Source organism: Halichoerus grypus, chromosome 5 (assembly GCF_964656455.1).
Source record: "Halichoerus grypus chromosome 5, mHalGry1.hap1.1, whole genome shotgun sequence".
In the NCBI taxonomy this organism is placed as follows: Eukaryota; Metazoa; Chordata; class Mammalia; order Carnivora; family Phocidae; genus Halichoerus; species Halichoerus grypus.
The window spans coordinates 156,316,541-156,339,648 of record NC_135716.1 but is presented as its reverse complement, the minus strand read 5'-3'; the positions used below and the strand labels follow the sequence as shown (position 1 = coordinate 156,339,648).

Sequence of the window (23,108 nt, the reverse complement as noted above, 5' to 3'; positions counted from 1 at the left end):
ACCCAAGTGACTCCAATGTACAGCCAAGTTTGACAGCCACTGTTCTTGGGACAAATCCTACTTGCACATGAATTTTTTCTTTTTTTAAACTACATTTATGGTTTGGTTTGTGATTTTTTTTTTATTTTTTTAAGATTTTATTTTGGAGAGTGAGGGTGGGCGGGGGAGGGGCAGAGGGGGAGAACCTCTAGCAGACTGTGTGCTGAGTGCGAGCATGGAGCCCGGCGTGGGGATCAGTCCTGTGGCCCTGAGATCATGACCTGAGCTGAAATCAAGAGTCGATGCTTAACCGACTCAACCACCTAGGCGCCCCTGATTTATTTTTTTTTTGAAGGATTTTTGCAGTCATGTTCGTAAGAGATTAGCCTCTAATTTTTTATTCTGTACTTGAGTCCGTTTTGGTAATGTATGTTTTTCTAGAAAATTGGCCATGCCCTTTTCAGATTTAGAAGTTCTTTTCTGAAGGTGATATAGCCAGTAGGGGCTGCCAGCCCAGTTCATTTTTGTTTGTTTTTATTAAATAACCTTTGCCCGTTTTTATGCAGGTGATCTGTGTCCATGATGTCTCATCCATCTACCGAGTCCCCCTGTTGTTAGAGGAGCAGGGAGTAGTGGACTATTTTCTCCGGAGACTTGACCTTCCGATCGAGAGGCAGCCACGAAAAATGCTGATGAAGTGGAAAGAGATGGCAGACAGGTTTGCCTCGTGATAAGGAGCTGGGAGTTCGGGCCTTATTTCTCTTTTCCGGAGGGTCTCCGGGAATTTGCTTGTGCTGTCAGCTCCTGCTGGGAAAGGACTCAGTGGTAAGAGAGGCAGAGACAGGCGCTCAGCCCTCAGGTCGCTGCATCAGGGCTGAGGAAGTCCTGGCAGAGCTGAGCTCAGATCACACACCTGTGGCCTTGAGTCCCCTCGACTAGGAAATCCGGGCGAACAGGTGTCTAGTGGCCGTGGGTGAGCTCTCGTACCCGAGGCCTGCCCCGCTGGCTGACCGTGGCCGGGCACGCCTGGGCCCCCCCAGATAGCTGAGCTGGGTTTGGGAATGTGCCGCTCACCGCCCACCAGAAGAGGATGAGCGGGGGTGTCCAGTTGTGTTACTGCTGCTGCCAAAGCTCCTCGCTTTGAGAACCGTCCCCATTCCTCTGAAAGTTCAGTGATGCTCCGCATCGCTTCAGAGGTGTGGCCGCAGCCTCAGCGCGGGCCCAGGGGCGCTCCTGCCTTGCTCTGTGATAGGGGTTTTCCTTTGGACATTCTCCCTTTCAGGCTTTGTGCATTTCCATGTATATCCATAGGCAGCCCCAAAAATGGTACACGGCTCTGGGATCTTGTTTTCATACAACATTACAGACGTTTTTGCTCTGTTATTAATTACACTTTATGATGAAGATTTTTGGTGACTATAGACTATTGTGTTAATGTCCTAAGATTTATTTGACTATTCCCTTCATCACATTAACTCCTATGAATTGTCTGTTAATTTTTTTTGCTCTTTGGGATTTTAATTTTTAAGAAAAACTTTGTGTGAGATTTGGAAGCCATTTCTCCATGCCCGCTTCTTAAATCCTACTTTCTTTACAAAGCCTGCCCCGTGGATTTGAAAGTTGCTTCCTCTTTACTGTTCTGTATGTAGAACTCAGATCATACCTGTTCCCATTATATGCTTCCCAGAGATGTTTTTCTTTTTAAAGAAAGCAATTTTGATCTCATGGTGGTATATACGTTGTATTCTAAATACTTTGGTGTTTCTTGGCCTTTGATAGATATGATCGCTTGCTGGAGACCTGCTCTATCGCCCTTGTGGGCAAATACACCAAGTTCTCAGACTCGTATGCCTCTGTCATTAAAGCTCTGGAGCATTCTGCACTGGCCATCAACCATAAGTTAGAAATCAAGGTAAGGAGGGGCGGCCCGCGTATGGCTGAGGCATGGACAGGGAGGGTTTCTAGATTCTCGTAGATGCTATAGGCCTATCTGCTTTGTATTCTTGGAACTCAGCATTTCTTTTTAGGAATAGAAAGGATTCATGGTTGGCTCCTGGCTTTGAGAGAGAATAGTAGAACATTTTCAGGAAACAGTGAAGGGGAGAGATGGTCAGGGTAGTAGTTGCAAAAGAGCGAATGGTTGAATCTGAGTATCAGGTGACCACGTAAAATTGTGCCAGGGGAACGGGGAGCCCTGGTGGACCAGAGGCACGTTGCTGTTCCACCTGCCGGGTCTGTGAAATACAAGTGCTAAAACCCACCTCCGAGAGCAGGGAGGTTTCTCTGAAACATGGGTGACAGTCATTTTCTTTATCTTTGATTGAGGTGGTGCCCGGAACATGGCCGGCACCCGTGAGTGGTCCTGCTTGTGTTCTGCTCCGTGATGTGATGGGCAGAAGCCGAGCTGACGGACCGTCAGGGCTTGGCCCCTGCTTGTCTTCTTCGGGCGCTGGAGTCTTGAGGTTCAGGGCTCAGATTCTGGCTGTCCTCACCACTGGCGTTGGGGTTGGCTGCCTCCTCCTCCAGGTGTTTCTCAGCATTGTGATTTAGTTTGCTTTGTCCTGGGGAACAGGTTCCTGTAGAATGACCTACTGTATACGTTTTAAGAATTACAGGATCTTATTACGCTTCCCTGACTTACTTTTGCTCGTTCTTTGGCTCATTCATCTGTTGTATGCACTTGGACATAGTCTGTGCCTATCGTGGTAGATGGTGGGGGCCGAGAGGTAAATGAGTCCGTGAGGTCTCAAAGGTGTGAGGGGAGCACACAGGAAAGGGCGGGGAACCTGTCTGGGTAGACATGTGAGGAGGGCAGATGTCCTCCAAGAGGGACTCTGGGAGACTTCGGGAAGGTGGAGGAGGCAGAAGGGAAGGGCATTCGGACGGAAGGTAGAGTGTATCCAAGGGCTTGGAGATGGGGAATAGTTGTTACTCAGTGGATGGAAAAGTGAACTGGGGGATGTCTGGAGACAGGCCTGTGAGGTCATGAACCCTGTTGCCTGGCCCACAGCTGGGTCTTCCCTGAAGTTTGGGGAGGTCATTGCAGGGTATTGGGCAGGAAGGAGTAAGAAAAAGATGAACAACATAATAAGGGGGGCAGAAGGTCTGAGTGGACACTTCCGTGAAAGCTGCACCTGATGTATGTGAAAAGGCAGTCAAGGGCAGTGCCTTCTGTTGTCCGGGGAATACGTGCACCTTAAATCACTGGGAGACACACCCGAGGAGAGGAGAGGAGAGGCCGAGCGTGCTGGTGAGGACGGGGAGCTCCGTGCCTTGCTGGTGGGCCGGTGAAATGGCAGGACTGCTGAGAACACGGCCTGGCGCTTTTCTATAAAGGGAAACGTACACTTACTCCGGGACCCAGCACTTCCACTCCCTGCTATCTACTCTGAAAACACATGTCCACAAAAAGTATTTTTTATACAAGAGGACTATTATTTTCATAGCCACAATCTGGGACCAATCCAAATGTCCAGCGTGAGTTAGTATGCACGTTGTGGTGTATTTCCACAGTGGGAAACAGCTCAGGGATAAAAAGGAATAAACTCGTGACACGCAGAGCAACAGGGATGAATTCCAGAAACATACCGAGCCAAAAAAGCCAGACACAGAAGGCTGCGTGGTGTGTGTTTTTATTTTCTATGAAGTTCTAAAAGAGGCATCTGTGGTGATAACAGAGCCAGGGGTGTCCGGGGCAGGAGGTGGAGAGGGGGTTGTTTGGCGGGGGGGAGGGCAGAGGGAACTTTCTGGGGTGACAGTCATTTTCTTTATCTTTGATTGAGGTGGTCGTGACACCTTTGTGTGTATGTTTGACAAAACTCATCAGAGTATACACTTAAAATGCTTGGATTTTATTGTCTGTAAGTTACACTTCAGTAAAGGTGGAAGATGGAAAGCAGTCTAGGTGGCGGGCTGGGGAAAAATGCATTCTGAACAGAGAGAACGCTTTATTTTATTTATTTTTTTATTTTTTTCATCTTACCTTATTTTTAAAGATTTCATTTATTTATTTGTTAGCACGAGCACAAGCAGGGGGAGGGGCAGAAGGAGAGGGAGAAGCAGGCTCCCCGCTGAGCAGGGAGTCTGGATGCGGGGCTCCATTCTAGGACCCTGGGATCGTGACCTGAGCCGAAGACAGATACTTAACTGACTGAGCCACCCAGGCGCCCCCAGAGAGAACACTTTAGACTCACTCTAGCGGGCTGAGGATAGAGCCAGTGGAGAGCCGGACTGGGGAGGCAAATGATTTTTGAAGGCAACATTTGTATTTTAAAATATAAGAAAGAATTTAAAGTTTATTTAAAAATTATTAAGTTTAAATATAAAGATTATAATTTTGAAACTATTTTATTTTTTATTTTCTTATTTTTCTAAAGATTTTATTTATTTGAGTAAGAGAGAGAGCACAAGCATGAGCAGGGGGAGGAGGGTCAGAGGGAGAAGCAGGCTCCCCTTTGAGCAGGGAGCCCGACGCAGGGCTCGATCCCAGGACCCCGGGATCATGACCTGAGCTGAAGGCAGATGCTTAACGACTGAGCCACCCAGGTGCCCCTAAACCATCTTTTTTTTTTTTTTTTTTTAAGATTTTATTTATTTATTTGACAGAGAGAGACACAGCAAGAGAGGGAACACAAGCAGGGGGAGTGGGAGAGGGAGAAGCAGACTCCCCGCCGATCAGGGAGCCCGATGTGGGGCTCGATCCCAGGACCTTGGGATCATGACCTGAGCCGAAGGCAGACGCTTAACGACTGAGCCACCCAGGCGCCCCTAAAACTTTATTTTAAAGTGAAGAAAGACAGGGCATTGACAGTATCATTTGGGAATTAGGGAAAATGCGGCTCTGGCGTCATGGCCTGCTTCTTTCCTCCCCTGCCCGAATGACCCGCAGTACATAGACTCTACCGACCTGGAGCCGAGCACGTTGCAGGAGGACCCCGTGCGCTATCACGAAGCCTGGCAGAAGCTCTGTAGCGCTCAGTGAGTAGTACCCTCTGCCTTCGGTTTCCAGAGGTCTGGGGGGGCGGGGGGCTTTAATGAGCAGAGCCTTGTGCTTTCATGTGCTAGTAGTAGGTAATCTGCTTTTTAAAGATCTTTTGATTTTTTTTTTTTTTTTTAAGATTTTATTCATTTATTTGACAGAGAGAGACAGGGAGAGAGGGAACACAAGCAGGGGGAGTGGGAGAGGGAGAAGCAGGCCTCCCGCCGAGCAGGGAGCCCGATGCGGGGCTCGATCCCAGGACCCCGGGATCATGACCTGAGCCGAAGGCAGCTGCTTAACGACTGAGCCACCCAGGCGCCCCTAAAGATCTTTTAATTATTGAAAAGGCTACAATCTGTGTGATTTTTTTTTTTTTTGTAAGATTTTATTTATTTATTTGAGAGCAGGTGGGAGAGTGAGAGAGAGAGAGCGAGAGAGCATGAGCAGGTGGGAGCAGCAGAGGGAGAGGGAGAAGCAGGCTCCCCACTGAGCAAGGAGCCCAGTGCAGGGCTCGATCCCAGCATCCTGCGATCATGACCTGAGCTAAAGGCAGACGCTTAACCACCTGAGCCACCCAGGCACCCTACATTCTGTATGATTTAAGTCTTACAAAAATATAGCTTATCAATATAGTTGAATCTGAAGGAAACGTGTTCTGATTCTTTGGACGTTTGCTGTCTGTGTCTACTGATGAGGCTTATTTAAAGATTTTCATCTGGAACATTTGATGAGGACCCATCAGCAGAGTCTCATAGTTTGTTTTTGGCAGCTGTTATTTATAATAGTAAACCATCAGCAGGAAACTCTAGCTCTCTGGAACAGTGGCATGTTCTAGAGCCCTACAACTATGACTCAGGCCCCCGCTCGGCAGACACTCTCAGTTGATAGGGAAAGTGCTCCCTTCCCATGCAAGGGAGCGTTTTAAGCTAAGAAGTAAACAGTTGCATATGTATTAACATATATTGAAAATTATGAAAGAATCCGTGTGTGCCACCTTTTTTTACTGGTAAGCACTTAGTGCACATTTTCTAAGCTCACAGTGTTTGCGTTCAGCTCACTGGCTGTCTCGAAATCACCGTCATAGCCCCAGTAGGAAAATACACGGAGCGACTTTGTGGCACCAGTGTCTTGGGCACGTGGCTCCTTGGGCTGGTGGTAAGGGCCAATCGCCGTGTGCTGTGCTCTCTTGTACAGTGGAGTGCTGGTTCCAGGGGGATTTGGTGTTCGGGGCACAGAAGGAAAAATCCAAGCCATCGCCTGGGCTCGGAAACAGAAGAAGCCTTTTTTGGGTAAGGAGTAGGAAAGATCAAGAAAAAGTGCCACACAGGAGCCTGTGAGTAAAACAGGGAGGTTACCGGAACCAAGCACGGATGCAGTCTTTCTAGATAGCAACTCAAGCAGAAGCCGTTTTGGTCCTGTTTGGGAGAAATTCAGACTCTCTCAGCGTGAAAAGTTTAAGGCTTGTACACCCATGTGTAGATGTTGTGGAATTTGGGGAGGATGAAATAGCAATCAGGAAATCTTGTCCATTTGCGGGATCCAGCTGTTTGGCAGGACACGTGACGCTGAGTTTCACGTCCTCACTTGGAATCGGGCAAAGTGATTGTGGATGCTTCCCGGTGCCGCAAACTCTAGTAATTTTCAACTTGATCAGTTGTAAATGGGAACTTAATGAGAGAGAATAGGAAAACTTGAATTGTTAAGTATGAATGGAATATTGTGTATTTCTAAAATTGAATAGCTTCTAAAACCTGGGATCTTCACATGAGAAGTTTTTGAAAGCTTAGACCCAGTTTTTTTTTTAATAGAAAATTTGTAAAATTTTATTATGTTATGTTAATCACCATACATTACATCATTAGCTTTTGACATAGTGTTCCATGATTGATTGTTTGCTTATAACACCCAGTGCTCCATGCAGAATATGCCCTCTTTAATACCCATCACCAGGCTAGCCCATCCCCCCACCCCCTCCCCTCTAGAACCCTCAGTTTGTTTCTCAGAGTCCATCGTCTCTCGTGGTTCATCTCCCCCTCCAATTTCCCCCCTCTTCATTTTTCCCTTCCTACTATATATATTTTTTAAACATATAATGTATTATTTGTTTCAGAGGTACAGATCTCTGATTCATCAGTCTCACACAATTCACAGCGCTCACCATAGCACATACCCTCCCCAATGTCCATCACCCAGCCACCCCATCCCTCCCACCCGCCCCACTCCAGCAACCCTCAGTTTGTTTCCTGAGATTAAGAATTCCTCATACCAGTGAGATCATATGATACATTAGACCCAGGTTTTGAAAGCTGATAACAGATGAAACACAGCAGGGGGTGCTTGTGGGGAGCGGGAAAGTGTGAGAGTCTGTGGTGGTCATTCTGTGAGCACGCGGTACGTGGGGTCCAGCGCAGGCTGGTGGGAAATGTAGGAGCTGCCTTTTCCATGGAGCTTCATTTGTGTTTTCTCTTCCTCCTGCAAGGTGTGTGCTTAGGGATGCAGTTGGCGGTGGTTGAATTTTCAAGAAATGTGCTGGGATGGCAAGGTAAGTGTTCATTAAAAACCTTGTTAAATCCTTGCTGAAGTGTTTCCTGGAGGGCGTGAAGCCTGGCACCCACTGGGTGACTGGGGGCCCTGGAGAAGGCCAGGCCTGGCTTTGAGGTACCTTGTGGGGCACAGCAGAGGGGAAGTGCCGTGTGTACGGAGGGAAAGTTCCACTCCTCCGCGCAGACCTCAGGAAGGAGGGGTCACAGCCGAGCACGCAGCCTGGCTCTCTGCCCCTGCATTTCCAGCTCTGGAGCTGCCCACCCGCCCATCACCATGGCCACCATCCCTGAGCTGGCTGAGCGAGGAAACTCTGGCCTGCATGAGGCTGTGCAGCTCTATGAACTTGGGCCCCGGAGCTGGTCAGACCTGGGCCCAACTTCTGACTCTCCCTTATTGGGGGTGATTTTAGATAAGTTAGTTAGCCTTTCTGGGCTTCTGTGTCTTCTGTAACATGGGGTGATAGTGGTACCTGCTTCTCGTGGTCGTAAGAACCGAATGAAATAATGCATGTAAATAGTCCCAGCACAGTGCCTGGCAAATAGGAAATTCTCTGTGCCTCGCTAACTGTCCAGGCCACCCGAAAACTCTGTGGCTTCCATCAACGTTTTATCATGTCTCAGAGTGCCGTGGGGTGAGTGGACTTGGCTGCCTGGTTTTCTGCTCCCTGTGGTGCATCAGATCATCCTGCCGTGCATTCAGGTCTGCCCAGCAGGGACCTCGAGATGGTTCTCTCCACGGAGCAAGACTCATCATTCACTTATTCAGCTAAGACATCTCACAGCGAGGCGACCTACTAGCTTCCAAAATGACAGGCCCGGTGTGCAGGCACTTACCAAGCTTGCTCGTGTCCCAAGGCCCAGCGTGGCTGGTGGGAGAGGGGACCACACAGTGCGACTGCGGGGGCGAGGCTCACTGGGGCCACCGATGGAAGAGCCCACACAGCCCCTCTTGTCCTGTAGCCCAGCTGACAAACACGAGGTTTTCAGAAAGACCTTAGAAGTTGTAAGAAAAAGAAACCAAGCATCCTGAGCAATGTGAAAGCAGTCTGGCTCCATGAGGGACGAGTGGCTCTCCCGCGGCCAGCTTACTGTTAGGATTGGGCTCCTTGTAGATGTTTCCGAGAGGCCGCCTCCCACTTACCCGAGGGCGTGGTGGCCGGTCCAGGCTGCATGCCCTTTAGTTCTGGCTCCTGAGCCCCTGGCAGGCGCTGTCCTAGCCGCCCACCGCCCTAGAGCTGGCCCTCTGGGCACCCTGGACCCTCTCCCGGCCACGATCCGTCGCCCACTCGGGTCCCCAGGTGGGTGGGTGACCTGGTGATGAACTTACCTTCAGCTGGGACCTGGCCCTGGTAAGGCCCAGGAGGGAAGGATACCGGGCCTGTCACACACAGGGAGCCGGGCTGTACCAGGAACTGGGTTCTTTTTCTTTTAGTCTTTAGTGGTTTTGCTTATGGCTAGACCATAAATTCAGTAAGGGAGAGGAAGGAAGATCAGTGAGTTCCTGATTGAGCTGCTGCGCGAGGCAGTTGGGCAGGGCGACACGGAAGATGCCAAGGAGGAGAGATGTGTTGTCCGTCCTGGAGAGAGACACTCTGAAACGAGAAGGGGAGAACTGAGAACGGTGTACGAACTGTCATAAGGAGGCAGGATTTAAATAAAGATGAGGAGGTTGTGCCACTGGGTTCAGTTTCCCCATTTTGTGCGGCTGGACTTCCAGAGAGCTCACAGATGGAAAACATTCACCCGTGTGCATTGAGTACTTCGTGTCTTAGTGTTACGCCTGGTTTTTGTTTGAATCACTGAACAGTCACTTGGAATTGGGGAGGGAAATTATAGTTTAGAGCTTAGGAATGATACTCGAAAATCACTGTTGTTTGTAACTATTTTCATAACGTAAGTACTTCGATTTTTCAGATGCCAATTCTACAGAGTTTGACCCTAAGACCAATCATCCTGTGGTGAGTCCAGTGTTTGAACCTCACGAGGGCTTAGAAGGGCGCGGAGGGGGCGTTTGTGAGAGCGCTCAGTGCTCAGGCACAGGAAGGAGACCACTGGGTCCGTCCATGGAACCCTCAGACCAGATGGGAAGAACTTTCATTTTTCATAGTGTAATTTCTCACCTCTCTTCCCAGTTTGCAACAGAAAATGTTTAAGACACGTATCACCCCAGCCAACCAGGGTGGTTCCTGGTTAGAATAATTCTCCATCCCCGCTCCCCCTGACCCCCGGGAGAGCATAACACTGCTGGCAGGAAACACGTGGGCCCTACTGTGCGCCAGGCACTGTCCTCACCACTTCACAGATACTCGTTCATTTCCTCCCCGACAAGCTGGGGAGACGGGCATGTTATTCAAGACCCGAGGAACATGGTTGTTGAACGAACATGTTTAATGGTAACTAAAGCTTCTGGAGGCCCGCATCCCTCATGTGATGTCTCCGGCCAGAGGAATGTGGCTCCTGGGGAGGGACAGCGCCTTTATTCATCTTCACATCTCCCACCCGGGGGTGACAGGTCTGTTCTTGATACCAAAGATGCTGTGATAAACAGGGTGGACAAAGCTCTTGATCTCAGGGCATTTAAACAGCATCAGTATATGCTTGTTGACTTGAAACTGAACTTTGCTCAGACGAAGAGCTCAGGAGGAGGAGAGCGAAGGGTTTGGAGGGCGCAGCCTCACGGTGGTGGGAAGGCAGGGCCCAGAGGCGGTCCCCGAGGCCAGGAGGTGCTCAGAGGAGCCTGGGACAGCCGTGCGCTGGGCTGTCGTGGCTCGGAGGCCTCGCACTCTGTGCTGCCCGCACGTTCACCAAGCTCTGGCTGAGACACGGCAAACCCTGAGAAGCATTCCTTTCCTTTGAGCAGCTCATCAGTCCCGTGGAGGAGACATGTGTTGTAACCTATCCGGTCTCGCATCCGTGCTGCTGGGTTAAGTCTCCAGAGCGTGCTGAGGCCCAGCAGCCCTCGTGATCCAAAGCGCTGGGGGCAGGAATGGCCAACGGTGGGGGCAGCTCAGGACGACAGGCTGAAGGCTTAAGTCCCTGCCCGACACAGGTTATAAACGATGAGAGGCAGGCCTTTCCTCCAGCGGCGAGCGTCTCTGAGCAGGGGCTGGGGGGTTAGGGCTGCTCACAGGCCCTTGTCACTCAGCGCGGGTGGTCTGTCTGCTAACGGAAGCAGAGTGTGAGAGCGCGCGTTTGTTTTTTGAACACCTCCAGGTCATAGACATGCCAGAACACAATCCTGGGCAGATGGGTGGAACCATGAGGCTGGGCAAGAGGAGAACCCTGTTCCAGACCAAGAACTCGGTCATGAGTAAGAGCTGCCTACCCCCTGCCCGCCCCCCCCGCCTCCGCCTCCTGCACGTCCGGGACACACGCCTTGGGCTGCTGCTGGGGCTCCGAAGAGCCAGGCTGGCTTTTTGGGTTTTGTTTTTGCTTTCGAGTTTTTTCCCCCTTCCTACTCCCGTCCTTTTAGGATGCGCTGTAATAGCCGAAGAAGCAGTGTGGCTCTTAGCCCACGGGCAGTGCGCTCAGGGGCCCGGGGGTCTCGGGTGCGGGCGGCTCACGGGAAGGAGGCAGTGAGGTGCAGTCCCCCGCAGTCCTTCCCCTAGGCTGCTCGGGGGAACCGAATTCAACTGCCAGTGGTGGCAGGTGCTGTCCGCCAGAAAGGCAGTTTTGTGCGGGCCAACCGAAATCGTTTTTATTCTAAAAGTAATAGGCGCTAAAGATTTAGGGAAAATCAGGAAGAAAATACTTGAGAATGGCTGCAGTCAGTCTCCTTCTCTTGCTCACTAGGAAAATGCTGTCTTTATATTAGCGGGGCCCCTGTGTCTGTCATCGTTCGAGTCAGTTGAGTAGGCGACCGTGCAGTGCTCCCAGCTCCGTGCTCTGTGGACTTGGGGACCCCCCCCGCGGCCCCTGAGCGCGTGCAGTGCCACGACGCTCTGCGGACCGTGACTTACCCACACGGCTGCCCCGCGGGCCGCCTCCGCAGCTCTGGAAGTGTCTTTCTAGGTTCAGCTGTCTGGTGCATCCTGGTGTGTTTTCCAGGCAGTTTCCAGCGAAAGTGCTTTGAATCGCAGTAATCATGAGCTTGGGGGGCGGTGTGGAAACGTTTGTCTCTGTGACAGTTTTTCCTGGCGTGGTCAGAAGAGTCAGAGCCCGAGGACAAGTCTACGCTGCGCTGCTGCGGGCAGGTGGCCCTAGTTGGCAGGAGCGCCCAGAGCCGCCTTCAGAGGCCCGGCCGCGTCGGTGGTGGGAAGGACACTGGGAGCAGGATACGGTTGAGTAGGTTCGTGAATCAGAATTCTTTGCATCAGCCTGCTCTCTTTTGCCAGGGAAACTCTACGGAGATCCAGATTACCTGGAGGAGAGGCACCGCCACAGATTTGAGGTGAGGAGTTGAGCTTAGTGACCTTTCAACTTTTCTCCTGCTGGCGACTCTGGAAACGACTCTGAGAGGTCAGCCGACTTACTCTTCGTGTGCCCGCAGGTGAATCCAGTCCTGAAGAAGTGTCTGGAAGAGCAGGGCCTGAAGTTCGTCGGCCAGGACGTTGGGGGAGAGAGGATGGAGATCGTGGAGCTGGAGGGTGAGTGCGGGGTGGCCGTCGGGGGTGAGGGGGGCTTAGCAGGTCCGGGCGCGGGGGCCTGGGAGCGCTGACCTGACGGCCGGAGGAGGCAGCCCCGTGCTGCTGGGGGTGCTCTCAGGGAACAGGTGCCCGGGGCCCCGGGGAGCCCATCCTCCCGCGGGCAGCGCTGCGCTTCTGGCCTTGGTCCTCGTTCTCCGGAATGAGAGCTCGCCCTTGGTCCTTGAGCCCCGCTTCTGATGTGAGGAAGCCGGGGAGCAGGGCCAGCCGGGCGGGGACCCGGGAGAGGAGGGCCCGTCAGCCAGCGGGGCGACAGTGTGCGGGGCCAGGGCGTCTGCTCCCCCCAGCTTTGGGGCTGCCTTTACCTGCATTCCCATTAAGACGCTAGTTTTAGGTAATCTTAGGGTCTGTAGAAACGTGAAATATCTGACAGGGTTTGCTCATCTTCTGTGTTCTGTGCACGTGACAAAAGTGCTGCTTTGGCGTTTGTTTCAGATCATCCCTTCTTCGTTGGGGTTCAGTACCACCCTGAGTTCCTGTCCAGGCCCATCAAGCCTTCGCCTCCGTACTTTGGCCTCCTGCTGGCCTCCGTGGGGAGGCTCCCGCATTACCTTCAGAAAGGCTGCAGGCTCTCGCCCAGGTGCGGTCACTCTTCTCTAGTCTGTCGGGGGGGCCCCCGGCTCATCACAGCGGGCGTGCTCTCCTCCCCGGGGTCCCCTCGGGCTGCCTGTGTGCCGCCTGGAGCTTCCCCTGCACGGGGTCCGGGCCGTCAGTATGGCACCTGGCCCCCGGCTCGCGTGTGGCGGCGTGGCCCTGGGGTCCGTGGGCCGCTGGCTCTCACAGCCCCGGTGGATCCCTGCCTCGCCGCTCCCTTCCTTCAGAACCGGTTCCTCACTCTGAGCTGGGGGTTGGAGTTCCAGGAGTGAAGTGCAAACCGAACGTGCAGCTTTCCTAACTAGAAGAAAACCCTGAGCTCTGTGCTCAGTACGTGAGGCAGGAGAGCGTCTCCCTGACGCCTGCTGTGTGTGGATGAGGGTCCTGTGGTGACGGTGGCTAGGGACACAGAGAGGAAAGCGGGTCTGTGGTGGGAGACGAATAAACCATCCGAATTCCACAGGGACACCTACAGTGACAGGAGTGGAAGCAGCTCCCCGGACTCTGAAATCACCGAATTGAAGTTCCCATCAATAAATCATGACTGATGGTAACGTAAGTGGCATTTCTCAGCTCTAGTATCTTCGTTCGTTTGAATGGTAATGACGCTAGAATTGTAAGCTGTCGTGAAAGTCTGATGTTGAGGATTTTATCTGCCAGAGTAAGGTCAGTGTGGGTATCAGGTGGGCGAGGCCCCCCTGAGTTACAGCGTCGGTGTCCCCCGGGCCTTGGGGCTCCAGTGCAGGGCGGAAGGGACACCAGCCACTGGGCAGTTGTCTTGTTGCCGATTGTGACATTCAGGTGCCAGTCTGACCAAACCTGGGGGAACTGGGCTCTCAGACCCTGTTATCTCATGTAGCCATAAACTTGGAGAATCTTGAAGGAGGTGACCGATGTGACAAATTGGTCATGTTTGCAGAAACTCAGGCTTTCGTCGGGAAGTGCTTTAAAATTGACACAACATACAACACTTATGTTGATTGCTGCTTATTCTGGAAATCCCTTAAAATCGGAATGCTTATCGGGCAGACTTGGAATGTCAGTCTTCACAGTGACAGTGTTTGTATGTTCCTGACGTGGGTGGTTGCGAGCCCTGCCGTAGATTATGTTCAGTGTTACTGTGATGACCGAGTGAAGTGTGTTCACCTCCTGCTGGTGGAAGAACCAGCAGGGGGCTGCGGGGGGCAGGAGTCTGTGGGGTCTGAAGGGAGAAGCAGGGCTGTGGTGTGGTCCCACAGGTGGGGGCCCCAGCCCAGCGGGGGAGAGCTCCCGGCGTGCGGCACAGGCAGGTGACCTCCTGAGCCCTGCACACCTCGAGCTCACCACAGAGGCCTCCGGGCTGCGCGACTGTGCCCTCTGGCCCTGGATGCCGAGCCGCCTGGCCTGCGGCAGCCCCTGTGGGGTGGGAGGCGTGGGTTCCCCCCCCCCCTGGGGGGGGCAGTGGTTGTGTCCGGGCACGGATGCACTCCTCTGTCTCTGCTCTGCTGCGGGCTGCCTGCTGGTCCGGGAAACTGCCCGAAAGAGAAGCGAACGTTTCCAGCCGGGGGCCGGGGAGTCGGTTAAGTCCCGACTCTCCGTGCTGGCGGCCCCATGGGGAGGCTGGGTGCGCGGATGAGAACGCCAGCACTGGGGTGGAGGAGGAGGCCTGTACGATCTGGGACGTGTAGGACTGGGCAGGAATTCCGGAGTGAGCTTCTGATGACCCACGTTAGGCTCCTGTTCCTGGTCTTCACGGGAAGCGGGCATGGTTTGCGGTAGCAGCCGACCGTGAACTCTAACTTTGCTACTTGCATATGCGTCATATAACTGCTCTTTTTGTTTTTAAACAGGGGTGATTCTTCAAGAGAGCCTTCGGACTTTGAGAGTTTACAGCTTTGATTTTACACTCAACTTTTGACACTTCCTTTAAATTATGTTTTTATTAAGATTATTTTATTATGGGGGAAAGGTATTTGGAAGACTTTGTGACTCGCATGTCCCATCCTGTGTGCCGGCCCCTCCCCAGTGCCGCCCTGTGTCGACACCCCACGTGGTCTCCGCGGCGCTCCGCCGAGGCGGGGGGGCCTCTGGGCGGGGGTGGATGACGCACGCGCCGGGGGGGTGCCCAGTAATCACCTCGTTTCTCCAACTACCTCCCGTCGTCGTGGATTCAAGCGTGCAGCCCGTTGCTTCCCCTGGAATGCCTAGACCACAAGGCGTGTGCCCCGCGGACCGAGGAGGGATCCGTTAGCGAGTGCCGACGACACTTGGTGCCGGTAACCCGAGGGCATTGCTTGCCACCAGGAGCGCTGAAACCGGAAACAGCCTCGCCACTGCTGCTCTGCGGGGCCTCTCGCTGCCCGCGGTGGCGGGGACGCGGCGGCCAAAGGGAACGGTTGGTTTGGTGTCACATGGAACGGCGAGTAGTCTGTCTCTCTGAAGTGTGGTTTCAGGATCCCTGTCCTCTGGCCGCGAGTCCCTCCCTGGGGCTGGGAAATACTCCTTGCATCAAGGGGTTGCTTAAAAAAAAGAACAAAGAATCTTTTGGGGAAGCTGCCTCTCAGAGCCTCTCCTATATAGACAGCTTTGCTCGAGGGGAGTCTGTCCTTCCAGAATGGTGTTACTGCCGTTGAACTGCAATCGGAAAAGCTATTTTCTTAACGTGGTGTAACCGTAGGCGCCACCGCGTGCCCGCTGTCCTCCGGCTAAGACTCCGTGTGTACTCTAACTTAAATAAATGACGCAGAACGAGACACGCCTTTGTGTGTCATGCTCTTTATGTCGCGGCCGGGCAGGAAATGTCTCGGTGCGGTCCTGGACGTGCCCGTGTCACCTCAACGGTCCGCACCTGGCTGTCCTTGGTGGGGGCGGCCTTAAGTGGATGAGCTGATCGTCTGCTTAAAAACTGAGAGGAGCCTTTCTTTTTCGTGGGAAACCAGAATTTCCCCCAAAGGCTTCAAATTCGGGTTCCCAGCGTACAGAGATGCAGAGAAGCGTGGGTGCTGCTTGGTCGTGGGAAAGAGGGGAGGCCCGTGTTACTCACGGTGGTCCCTCCCTCCCTCTGCCGGGCGTGGATGGGGCCTTCGTGCGTGTGACCCGGGAGCGGCGGGCCGACGGCTGTCAGCCAGCAGGACCGCTTTATCCGCCGCTGGGCCTCCTGTCCCCCGGCCTTCTGCGTCCAGGGCAGTGTCCCGAGTGGTTTCTCCCCAGAGTGACATCAGCGCCACCGACCCTGCGCTCCTTGGGGCCTGTTGCTGCCATCGGCGCCACCCGCCCTCTGGCCGCTGAGCCCGCCTCCTTGTGAGCTGCCTCCTCCGAACAGGCCGAGGCCGGGGCTCAGGCTGGCTTGCCTGTCCGCGGCCAACCGCCATGCCTCGGACATTCGAGAAACCGGGCTGCCGCGGCCAACCGCCATGCCTTGGACATTCGAGAAACCGGGCTGGGGAGAAGAATGTTCCTCCGCGGTTAGCGCAGCTCCGTGGGGAGGTCGGGAGCAGCAGCGGCTTCCGTGCGTGCCTGCGCTCGCCGCCTCCAGGCCGCCGTCCCCGCTGGGGCCCCGAAGCACGAGCTACCGCGCCAGCTCCGTCTCCGTCTCTCGCGGACCGAAGTAAAGCGTGTCACTCACGGAGGTCTTCACGCCTGGCTTGGTGCTTGGGACGCGGCTGACGGGGTGGGTTCTGAGCCCCGTTCGCGCCCGGTGGGCTCAGCCTGAATCCTTCCCGACGTGGCCACGTGGCAGCGGCGCGCCCTCCAACGCTGAGGGCTCGGTGGGCGAGGGACGGTTTGCACACGTTCCCGGGCCTCAGCTGGCCGTGGTTAAGTGCTGGCCGCTCGGGGAACCCTGTGGAGAAGGGAGAAGGGACCCCGGCTGGCTGTCCGGGGCCGGTGGAGCCCCAGCAGCCCTGCGCCCCCCTCCGCCCCGCCGGCCGAGGCAGCGGGCGCCGTGGCACTTCCACCCAGCCGGGCCGGGGCTTAGCGGCCTGGAGCAGCTCACCTGGTCTTTGTCACCACCGGCTGTGTCCCAGGAGGGGCACTTCTGAGGGTCGTGCTGCCCGGACCAGCCTCTAGCCTGTGCCTGGCACGTGGATGGGGCTCACAAATGGCCCCCCTTGACTTCCTCAGCAGCACATCCTCTGTGTGGTTCTCAGGGAGCCTCTGGAAACTTGGTTCCGGCCCTGCATTTGGGTGACCGGGGAGTCCAGTGGACGAGCAGCAGGAGTTGGGTAGTGACGTGCCACGAGACCGGCCTCCCTTACTGGCGCGGTTGGTAAGTGGGAAGAGCGAGTCTCCGAGCAGCCGAGCCTGGCGCAGGAGGGGTCTCCTGGCCGACGACCCAGGGGCTGCGGTGCCAGAGCTGCTCCGTCTACTCCGGATGCGGCCAAGGACCTCTAGCCCAACGACGGAGAGCGGAGCAGCGCAAGTGTGTTCTGTGGCCGTCCTGTGAAATGCCCTGTTTGACCAGGTGCCACGCTTTTCTGGTGGCTTGGACCCTAAGCTGGGTATTGCTCGTTTCCCCAGCAGGTTGCTATTTGGCATCTGTGACCTGTCAGCCGTGGTTTAGGTTCTGAACGTTAGTAATGAACAAAACAGACCCAAATCCCTGTCCCCGGAAGCGTGTATTCTACTGTGGCGCAGGGAACAGCAAGGAAAGCTAGAGTGTGCTGACATGTGCGCGGAGAAAGGAGGCTGGAAGCAGGCAAGGGGGAGGGAGGTGTCATCTGCAGTAGGGCGGGTAGGGAATTGGCTTTCCCCTCCACTTGAAGGAGGAGCCCAGAGGAAACAGCAGCCCTGCAGCTCGGGGGAGCAGCCTTCCAGGCGGGGAAGCAGCCAGTGCAAAGGCCCTGCAGCAGGTATGTTTGGGAGACAACGGGTCTCTGTAGCGGGAACACCCGAGCAAGGGGCAGAGGGGCTGAGGTCAGATGGGCCAGGTTGTGCAGAATTGGGTGGCCCGCTGTTCGGACTTTGCCGCTGATGAAATGGGGAGCTCCTGCAGGGCTTTGGGTGCTAGCATGGCATGATCAGATGTTGGCTCGGGAGTGTCGGGCTCTGCTGGTGGAGATGAGGGGGGATCCTCACTAGTGGCTGGAGGGTGCTTGGCCTGGAGGTCCCACCCTGTGCAGGTGCCAGTGGGTGCTGGGGAGACATAGGACATCGGTCTGATGATGACCAAGTGCCCCCGCTCCCTGTGCATTTCACTGTCTTACAGATGAAGAAGCTGAACAAAGAGGTAGCAGTTTGTCCCCGCCTCCAGGGGACCCGGTCTGTAAGGTCGAGCTGGAGTGGATTGCAACTGTCGGGGCCCCCCAGCTCTGGGTGGGAGGAGCCCCCGGGCTGGCTCGGCCTCCTGGACAGAGGTGGGCTGGCCATGGGACTCAGGACTCAGCTGCGTCCAGCGGGCTGACCGCGCGGCCGAGAAAGAACATCCTTGCCCCAGGTACATGTAATTTATTCAAGAGCTGGGACAATCACAAGTTCCAGCAAGCCCAGGGTCGGGTGCCCGGTGACCGAGTGTGCCTTGCCATTGGCAGAAGGGCTTTCCCAAGAGGACACGTTCCTTTCTGGCCTGTCTCGCCGCTGGGGTCAGAGACCCCAGCCCGGGCAAAATGAGCGTCTGAGGGAGTAGGGCAGTCCCTCACAGCTCGGCCCTGGGATGGCTCTGGCTGAGTTTTTAGCAGTTCTTTCTGGAAGTAAGGTTCCTGGGGGCTCAGGCTAAGAGCAGTTCCTCAGCTCCAAAGCCCGGGGTCTGCTCAGGATTGAAGCCTGCCCTCGGGCTGTTGTTGAAGGAGCGTGGACGGCCGCGCTCGCATCCACCTCCGAGCAGCCCAGACGGCTTTCAGGGCGAGGACTTGGGCTCACACGGGTAGTCCCGCATCTGCCAGTGGAGCTGGCCTCCTCCGCGCCACTCTGTCGCCCGCCCGCGCGCCAGGGCCCTCACAGGACGCAGCAGGCGCAGGAGACGGGCGCGGGCTGCCGCAGCTGCTGCCTGAGTTGCTCCTTCTCCGCCGTCAGCACCTTGAGCCTCTGCTCCAGCTTGCTCAGCTCGGCCGCCCACTTCTGCGGGTGCCACAGAGGTAGAGGTCCATGCTGGGGCCGCCGGGGGCCGCGCCCCCCCGCCCCCCGCCCAGGGTTGAGCCGATGGAGGAGGGCGAGATCCAGGAGGGCGCTGGGGGGCCTACTCGAGGCCACTGGGAGCCACATGGGCCCGGCGAGGTGCAAGCCAGGTCCCTGGCCCAGCCGCCACCCCTGACATGTCAGCCCTGGGTCTTGAGGGAAGCCGCCCGCCCGGAGGCCTGCCAGCATCCCAGACCCCGGGCTGACCCACCCTCTGGAGCCTCCTCGGGTCCCAGGGGCAGACCCGGGTGGGCCACTGCCCCATCACGTCCTTCCCTCTCTCGCCGGCAGCCCCTTGCCCTCCACTGCTTCTCTGCCACCTGATGTGGCCCTCTTGAAAAGGCTTTTTCTTGGGACTGTGTCCAGCACTAACTGCCTCCTCATCGTAAGGGCCTCCCCCCAAATGCACTACAGTCTTTGGGGTGGTCTTCAGCCTTCTCCATATGCCACTCCCCCGGCTCGGCCAGCAACACGACGCCCCGGAGTGTGTGGGCTGCTTTCAGCGCAGCCCTCCTGTGTTCTGGCGGGTGATGGGGCACCGGGGGAAGCTGATGGCGTGGCCCGGACTGCGCGGTGAGGGGCCCCCACCCCGGCCACTCACCTGCCTGCACCACTCCTGGATGGCGTGGCCGGACAGCGGGCCCTGGATGCTCCCGTCCCGCCGCAGGAACACCTCCCCCTGGTCGGTCTCGTAGAGCTGCGGCTCGGCCTGGGCCCTGGGGGCGTGCACGCTCAGGCGGATCACCTTGGTAAGGGTGACAGCGGCTCTGGCAGGCACTGCGGGCCCCCCACATCCCGGGGCTCCCTCCCGGGGGCTCCCGGAGCAGCCTGGGGGCGGGGCTTCCAGCCTCTCCTCCCGTCACTCTCCCCGTCCCCTTGGCCCCTGTCCCCACCCAGCCCTGCTCAGCAGAGTGGAGGCGGGCCCTCCCTCGTTGAGTGCGGGGGTGGGAGGGTTGGGGGGGGACAGGACAGACCCCGAGAGCTTCCTGGCAGCGGGTCACCTTGAGCGGCGTGCCGGAGGCAGAGGTGCTGACCACCGGGATGAAGGAGAGCGTGTAGGCGTCGGGGAAGACCTGGGGCTGGAAGCCCTGCAGGATGGAGTCCACCAGCAGGCGCACGCGGTCCTCGTCGTGGTGGCTGCAGCGCACGCCCTGCACCAGGCCGCTGTCCTCGACGCCCACGAACAGGCTGCCGCCCTCACTGTTGAGGAAGGCGCACACGTAGCGCCGCAGGTGGTGCTTGAAGGCCAGGCTCAGGTACTCGCCGCCGCCGCGCTTGAACTCCACGCTGCGCGTCTCGTTGCCCAGGAAGGCGCCCTGGAAGAGGCGCTCCTGGCCCACGATCTCCTGGTGCACGATGGCGCTGTCGGAGCGCGTGCCACCCGGCTGGCCCCGGGACCTCTGCGGGGCCCGCCCTGGGGTGCCGTGGGTGGGTCTGGGGTTGGGGCGGGGGCTCGGGCGGCTGTCCTCCTGCTGGGGCGAGGGCTGAGAGTCAGGAGCCCCGAGCCTGGCAGCGAGGGGGACGGGACACCCCCTTCCGCCCCGGGGGGACCCAGCCGCTCAGCCATCCTGATGCCCCGTCCCAGCGGAGGGGCCTGATTCTGCCCACCGTCCCGTAGCCAGGGCGGGAGACGCGCTGAGGCAAGGGTTTGACCCGCCACCGCTCCTTCCCGGGGTGGCGGGGTGTGTGCTGGGTACGATGAGCTCTCCTTCCCGGGGCTGGGAGCTGGAGCTGCTGTGGCCGAGCTCTTCCCACCTCGTTACAGACGGGCCTCTGAGGCCCAGGGCCAGATCACTCCAGGACATACCTCAGCAGCCTGAGGTCCCCTGTGACAGGTCTCTGAATTGTGAGGGGGCATCCCAGAAACCCACCCCCTTCCTGGTCTCCCTGAAACGCCTGCCTGTCACTTTCTGGACCGCTGACCAGTCCTCCTGAATCTCAGCCCTCCTCCAGCCCTCCTGAGACCCTGTCCATGGTTTCTGCTCTGTTCCAGGCCTCTGCGCGTGAGCAGGCTCATGGCCACTGGCCGAGTCTGGGCCCCGCGCGGCCTCCCTACCTCCAGGCTCCTCCCGTCCCATCCACCCTCCTCGCTGACTCTGGCTCCTTGCTGCCTCCCGGTCTCCAGCAGTGGTTTCTGGGGCCGGCAGCGCAGTGGGGGCTGGGGCACGGTGGCGAGGGGCACATCCCTACCAGCCCCGCGGCTCCCGGACAAGACAGTTTATCAGAAACATGAGGAAACTGTCACACAAACATGAAGTCAGGCTCACAAAGCTGTTCAGTTCCGCAACAATCGAAACACCACAGAGTTCTCATCCCAAAAGAAAAGGAAAACCAAGACCACCTGTCTCACAGAGTGTCCTACCTTAGCCACAGGGAGTTGACGCTCCCTCCCATCCCCCATAAAGGCCATCCCCCCCGCCCCCCCCCAGCAGCCTCCCTGCTCTGCTTTGGTCTTGCGGCCCTTGGCGGCCCGGACCCTGCGCTGTGGCCCAGCTTTCTTCCTCAGCTCCTCGGCAGCCTTCAGCCGGAGCTCCAGGGCCACCAAATGGCTTGCTCTTCTGCAAATGGGACATTGCCCCTCACCGTGTCCCCCTGCCTAGAACGTCCTTCCACTCCCTAAATCCCAGCTGGGATTTCCGTTCTTCTGTGAGATTGCCCCGCAGCCCGCAGCTGGGCGACTGGCTGTGTCCGGCCCTGCTCAGCGCTATGAGGGCTCCTGGCGGGCAGGGCCCGGCCCTTGCTCTCCGCCTCACCGCCTGGCCTGCAGCGGCCCCGCCGGCGGGCACCTGCAGGAATGAGGTGGGCCAGGAGGAAACACGCGTGCCCTCAGGCCCAGAGGATGGAACGCAGAAGGACCCCGGGGAGGGGGGGGGGCCCACACTGTGGCCTCTCTTCACAGGCTTCCAGGCTGGAGGCAAACCGTAAGTGCCGCTCCTCCTGGGAGTCCGCCAGTGTGCAGAGCTGTTCCCGGCTCCTCGAAGACACACCGCCACCCCCCGCCCCTGCGCCCCAGCACAGCCCGGCCGCGCCCAGGCTTCCCCCGCCCCGCGAGGCTCCGGGCAAGCCTCACTTACCGCCTTGCGGCTCCAGGGCCCCGGGCCCTCGGCCAGCACCAGCTCCTTGCCACGGGCCGCCAGCTCCTCGGGGATCTGGTGCTCCTCCAGGGCTGTCTGCAGGCGCCAGGGGAGGGAGGCCAGCGTGGCCTCGTGGGCGGCCACCTGCACCAGCGCACAGGCCTTCCGTGGGCGCCTCACCACCTCGATGTGCTCGCGGGCCACCGGCAGCTCCAGCCGCTCCAGGGCGTCCCGGAGCAGGCAGGTGAGCACAGGCACTGAGAACTGGGGGTTCAGGTGGCCCACATAGAGAATGTGCGTGCTGGGTGCTGTCTGGAGGCCCGAGTCCTCAGGCGGGGACTCTTCCCCGGGGGGCTCTTGTGGGGGCTGCTTGCCTGGGGGCTCCATGAGGGGCTCCTGCACCTGGGTTTGCCGTGATCTCTTCCTGGGGGGGGTCTCTGGAGAGGTCTCCCTCAGAAGGGCTTCTGGGATGTTCCTCCCGGGGCCGACCTGGGTCTCAGGGGCTGCCGAGGCTCCTGGGAGGTTCACACATGGGCAGGGGCTGGGCAGGGCCAGAGAGAGGGAGGGACGGTAGAGGGCCAGCCGAAAGGGGCCTGCCACCCACCCAAGGCCTAGGACAGGAAAGAGGGGAGTCAGCGGTGAGGCAGACAACAGGGCGTGCGGGCCTGCCCCTCCATTCCACCGAAGGGAAGACCGAGGGGGTGTGCCCCAAGAGGGGCAGAGGGGCCCCTCAGACTCCGCTCAGGGCCCCGCCGCATCCCCTTCTGGGCCGCAGGCCCCCTATCCTCCCCCCACCAGGCCACAGGCGGGAGGAAAAGCTGCGGATTTCCTGCCCATCAGAGATGACTGCTCCCTCCCGGCCCCAGGGGAACCTTTTCAAGGGGCCTTTGGAGAGGAAGCCGTCACCCAGGGCTCCTCCCCGCCTGCTCCGAAGCTGGGGTGAGCCTCGAGGCTGTGAACCAGTCAGGGCTGCGCCCGAGGGCTTTAGGGCAGGGGCTCCCTGACCGATGAAAGCTTCGGCCCCTCCCACAGATGGCCTCTGCACATGCACAGCTGATTGGAGGGGGCTCGTGGCCTGGTCTAGATGGAGTCCAGAAAGCAGAAGAGAGGAGGGGCAGAGCCGGGGCTCCTAAGTACGCCCCCTCCCGCCAGGCCGGGGGCCTCACTCCTGAGCTGTGCACCTTTGGCACCCGGCGGCCCCCCCACT

The 23,108-nt window shown here is 57.3% G+C and overlaps 2 protein-coding genes across 4 annotated transcripts in view; one reads left to right on the top strand and one right to left on the bottom strand.

The window, feature by feature from the left end:
- Positions 1-15,469, top strand: part of CTPS1 (CTP synthase 1) — a 31,220-nt gene extending 15,751 nt beyond the window's left edge. For both annotated transcript variants that reach the window (XM_036102923.2, XM_036102924.2), the window contains exons 8-19: positions 546-697; positions 1,759-1,891; positions 4,868-4,956; positions 6,152-6,246; positions 7,437-7,499; positions 9,415-9,458; positions 10,714-10,810; positions 11,835-11,890; positions 11,990-12,086; positions 12,579-12,723; positions 13,201-13,292; positions 14,567-15,469. In XM_036102923.2, coding sequence (XP_035958816.1) covers positions 546-697; positions 1,759-1,891; positions 4,868-4,956; positions 6,152-6,246; positions 7,437-7,499; positions 9,415-9,458; positions 10,714-10,810; positions 11,835-11,890; positions 11,990-12,086; positions 12,579-12,723; positions 13,201-13,285 — 1,056 coding nt within the window. In that variant the 3' untranslated portion in view covers positions 13,286-13,292; positions 14,567-15,469. The remainder of the gene's footprint in view (positions 1-545; positions 698-1,758; positions 1,892-4,867; positions 4,957-6,151; positions 6,247-7,436; positions 7,500-9,414; positions 9,459-10,713; positions 10,811-11,834; positions 11,891-11,989; positions 12,087-12,578; positions 12,724-13,200; positions 13,293-14,566) is intronic.
- A 2,679-nt stretch (positions 15,470-18,148) lies between these two features.
- SLFNL1 (schlafen like 1) lies at positions 18,149-22,436 on the bottom strand. Of its 2 annotated transcripts, none has more exons than XM_036102918.2 (4): positions 21,902-22,436; positions 19,829-20,299; positions 19,429-19,572; positions 18,149-18,770 (listed from the first exon to the last, which is right to left on the bottom strand). In XM_036102918.2, exons 1-4 carry the CDS (start codon positions 22,286-22,288, stop codon positions 18,648-18,650), a joined length of 1,125 nt encoding a protein of 374 aa, XP_035958811.2. In that variant the 5' UTR covers positions 22,289-22,436; the 3' UTR covers positions 18,149-18,647. The 2 variants fall into 2 exon arrangements, with proteins under 2 accessions (XP_035958811.2, XP_077929445.1); XM_078073319.1 differs by having other exon boundaries at positions 19,429-19,543.
- Between the last annotated feature and the right edge of the window lie 672 nt (positions 22,437-23,108).

What these genes read in the sequence shown, in the direction of transcription:
- SLFNL1 (XM_078073319.1), bottom strand. Translation starts at nt 22,288, where the DNA reads ATGGAGCCCCCAGGCAAGCAGCCCCCACAAGAGCCCCCCGGGGAAGAG. An exon ending in CCTCCGGCACGCCGCTCAAG is followed by an intron (nt 19,544 to 19,828) that starts GTGACCCGCTGC and finishes GCACGCCCCCAG; the next exon opens with GGCCCAGGCCGAGCCGCAGC. An exon ending in TCCAGGAGTGGTGCAGGCAG is followed by an intron (nt 18,771 to 19,428) that starts GTGAGTGGCCGG and finishes TGGCACCCGCAG; the next exon opens with AAGTGGGCGGCCGAGCTGAG.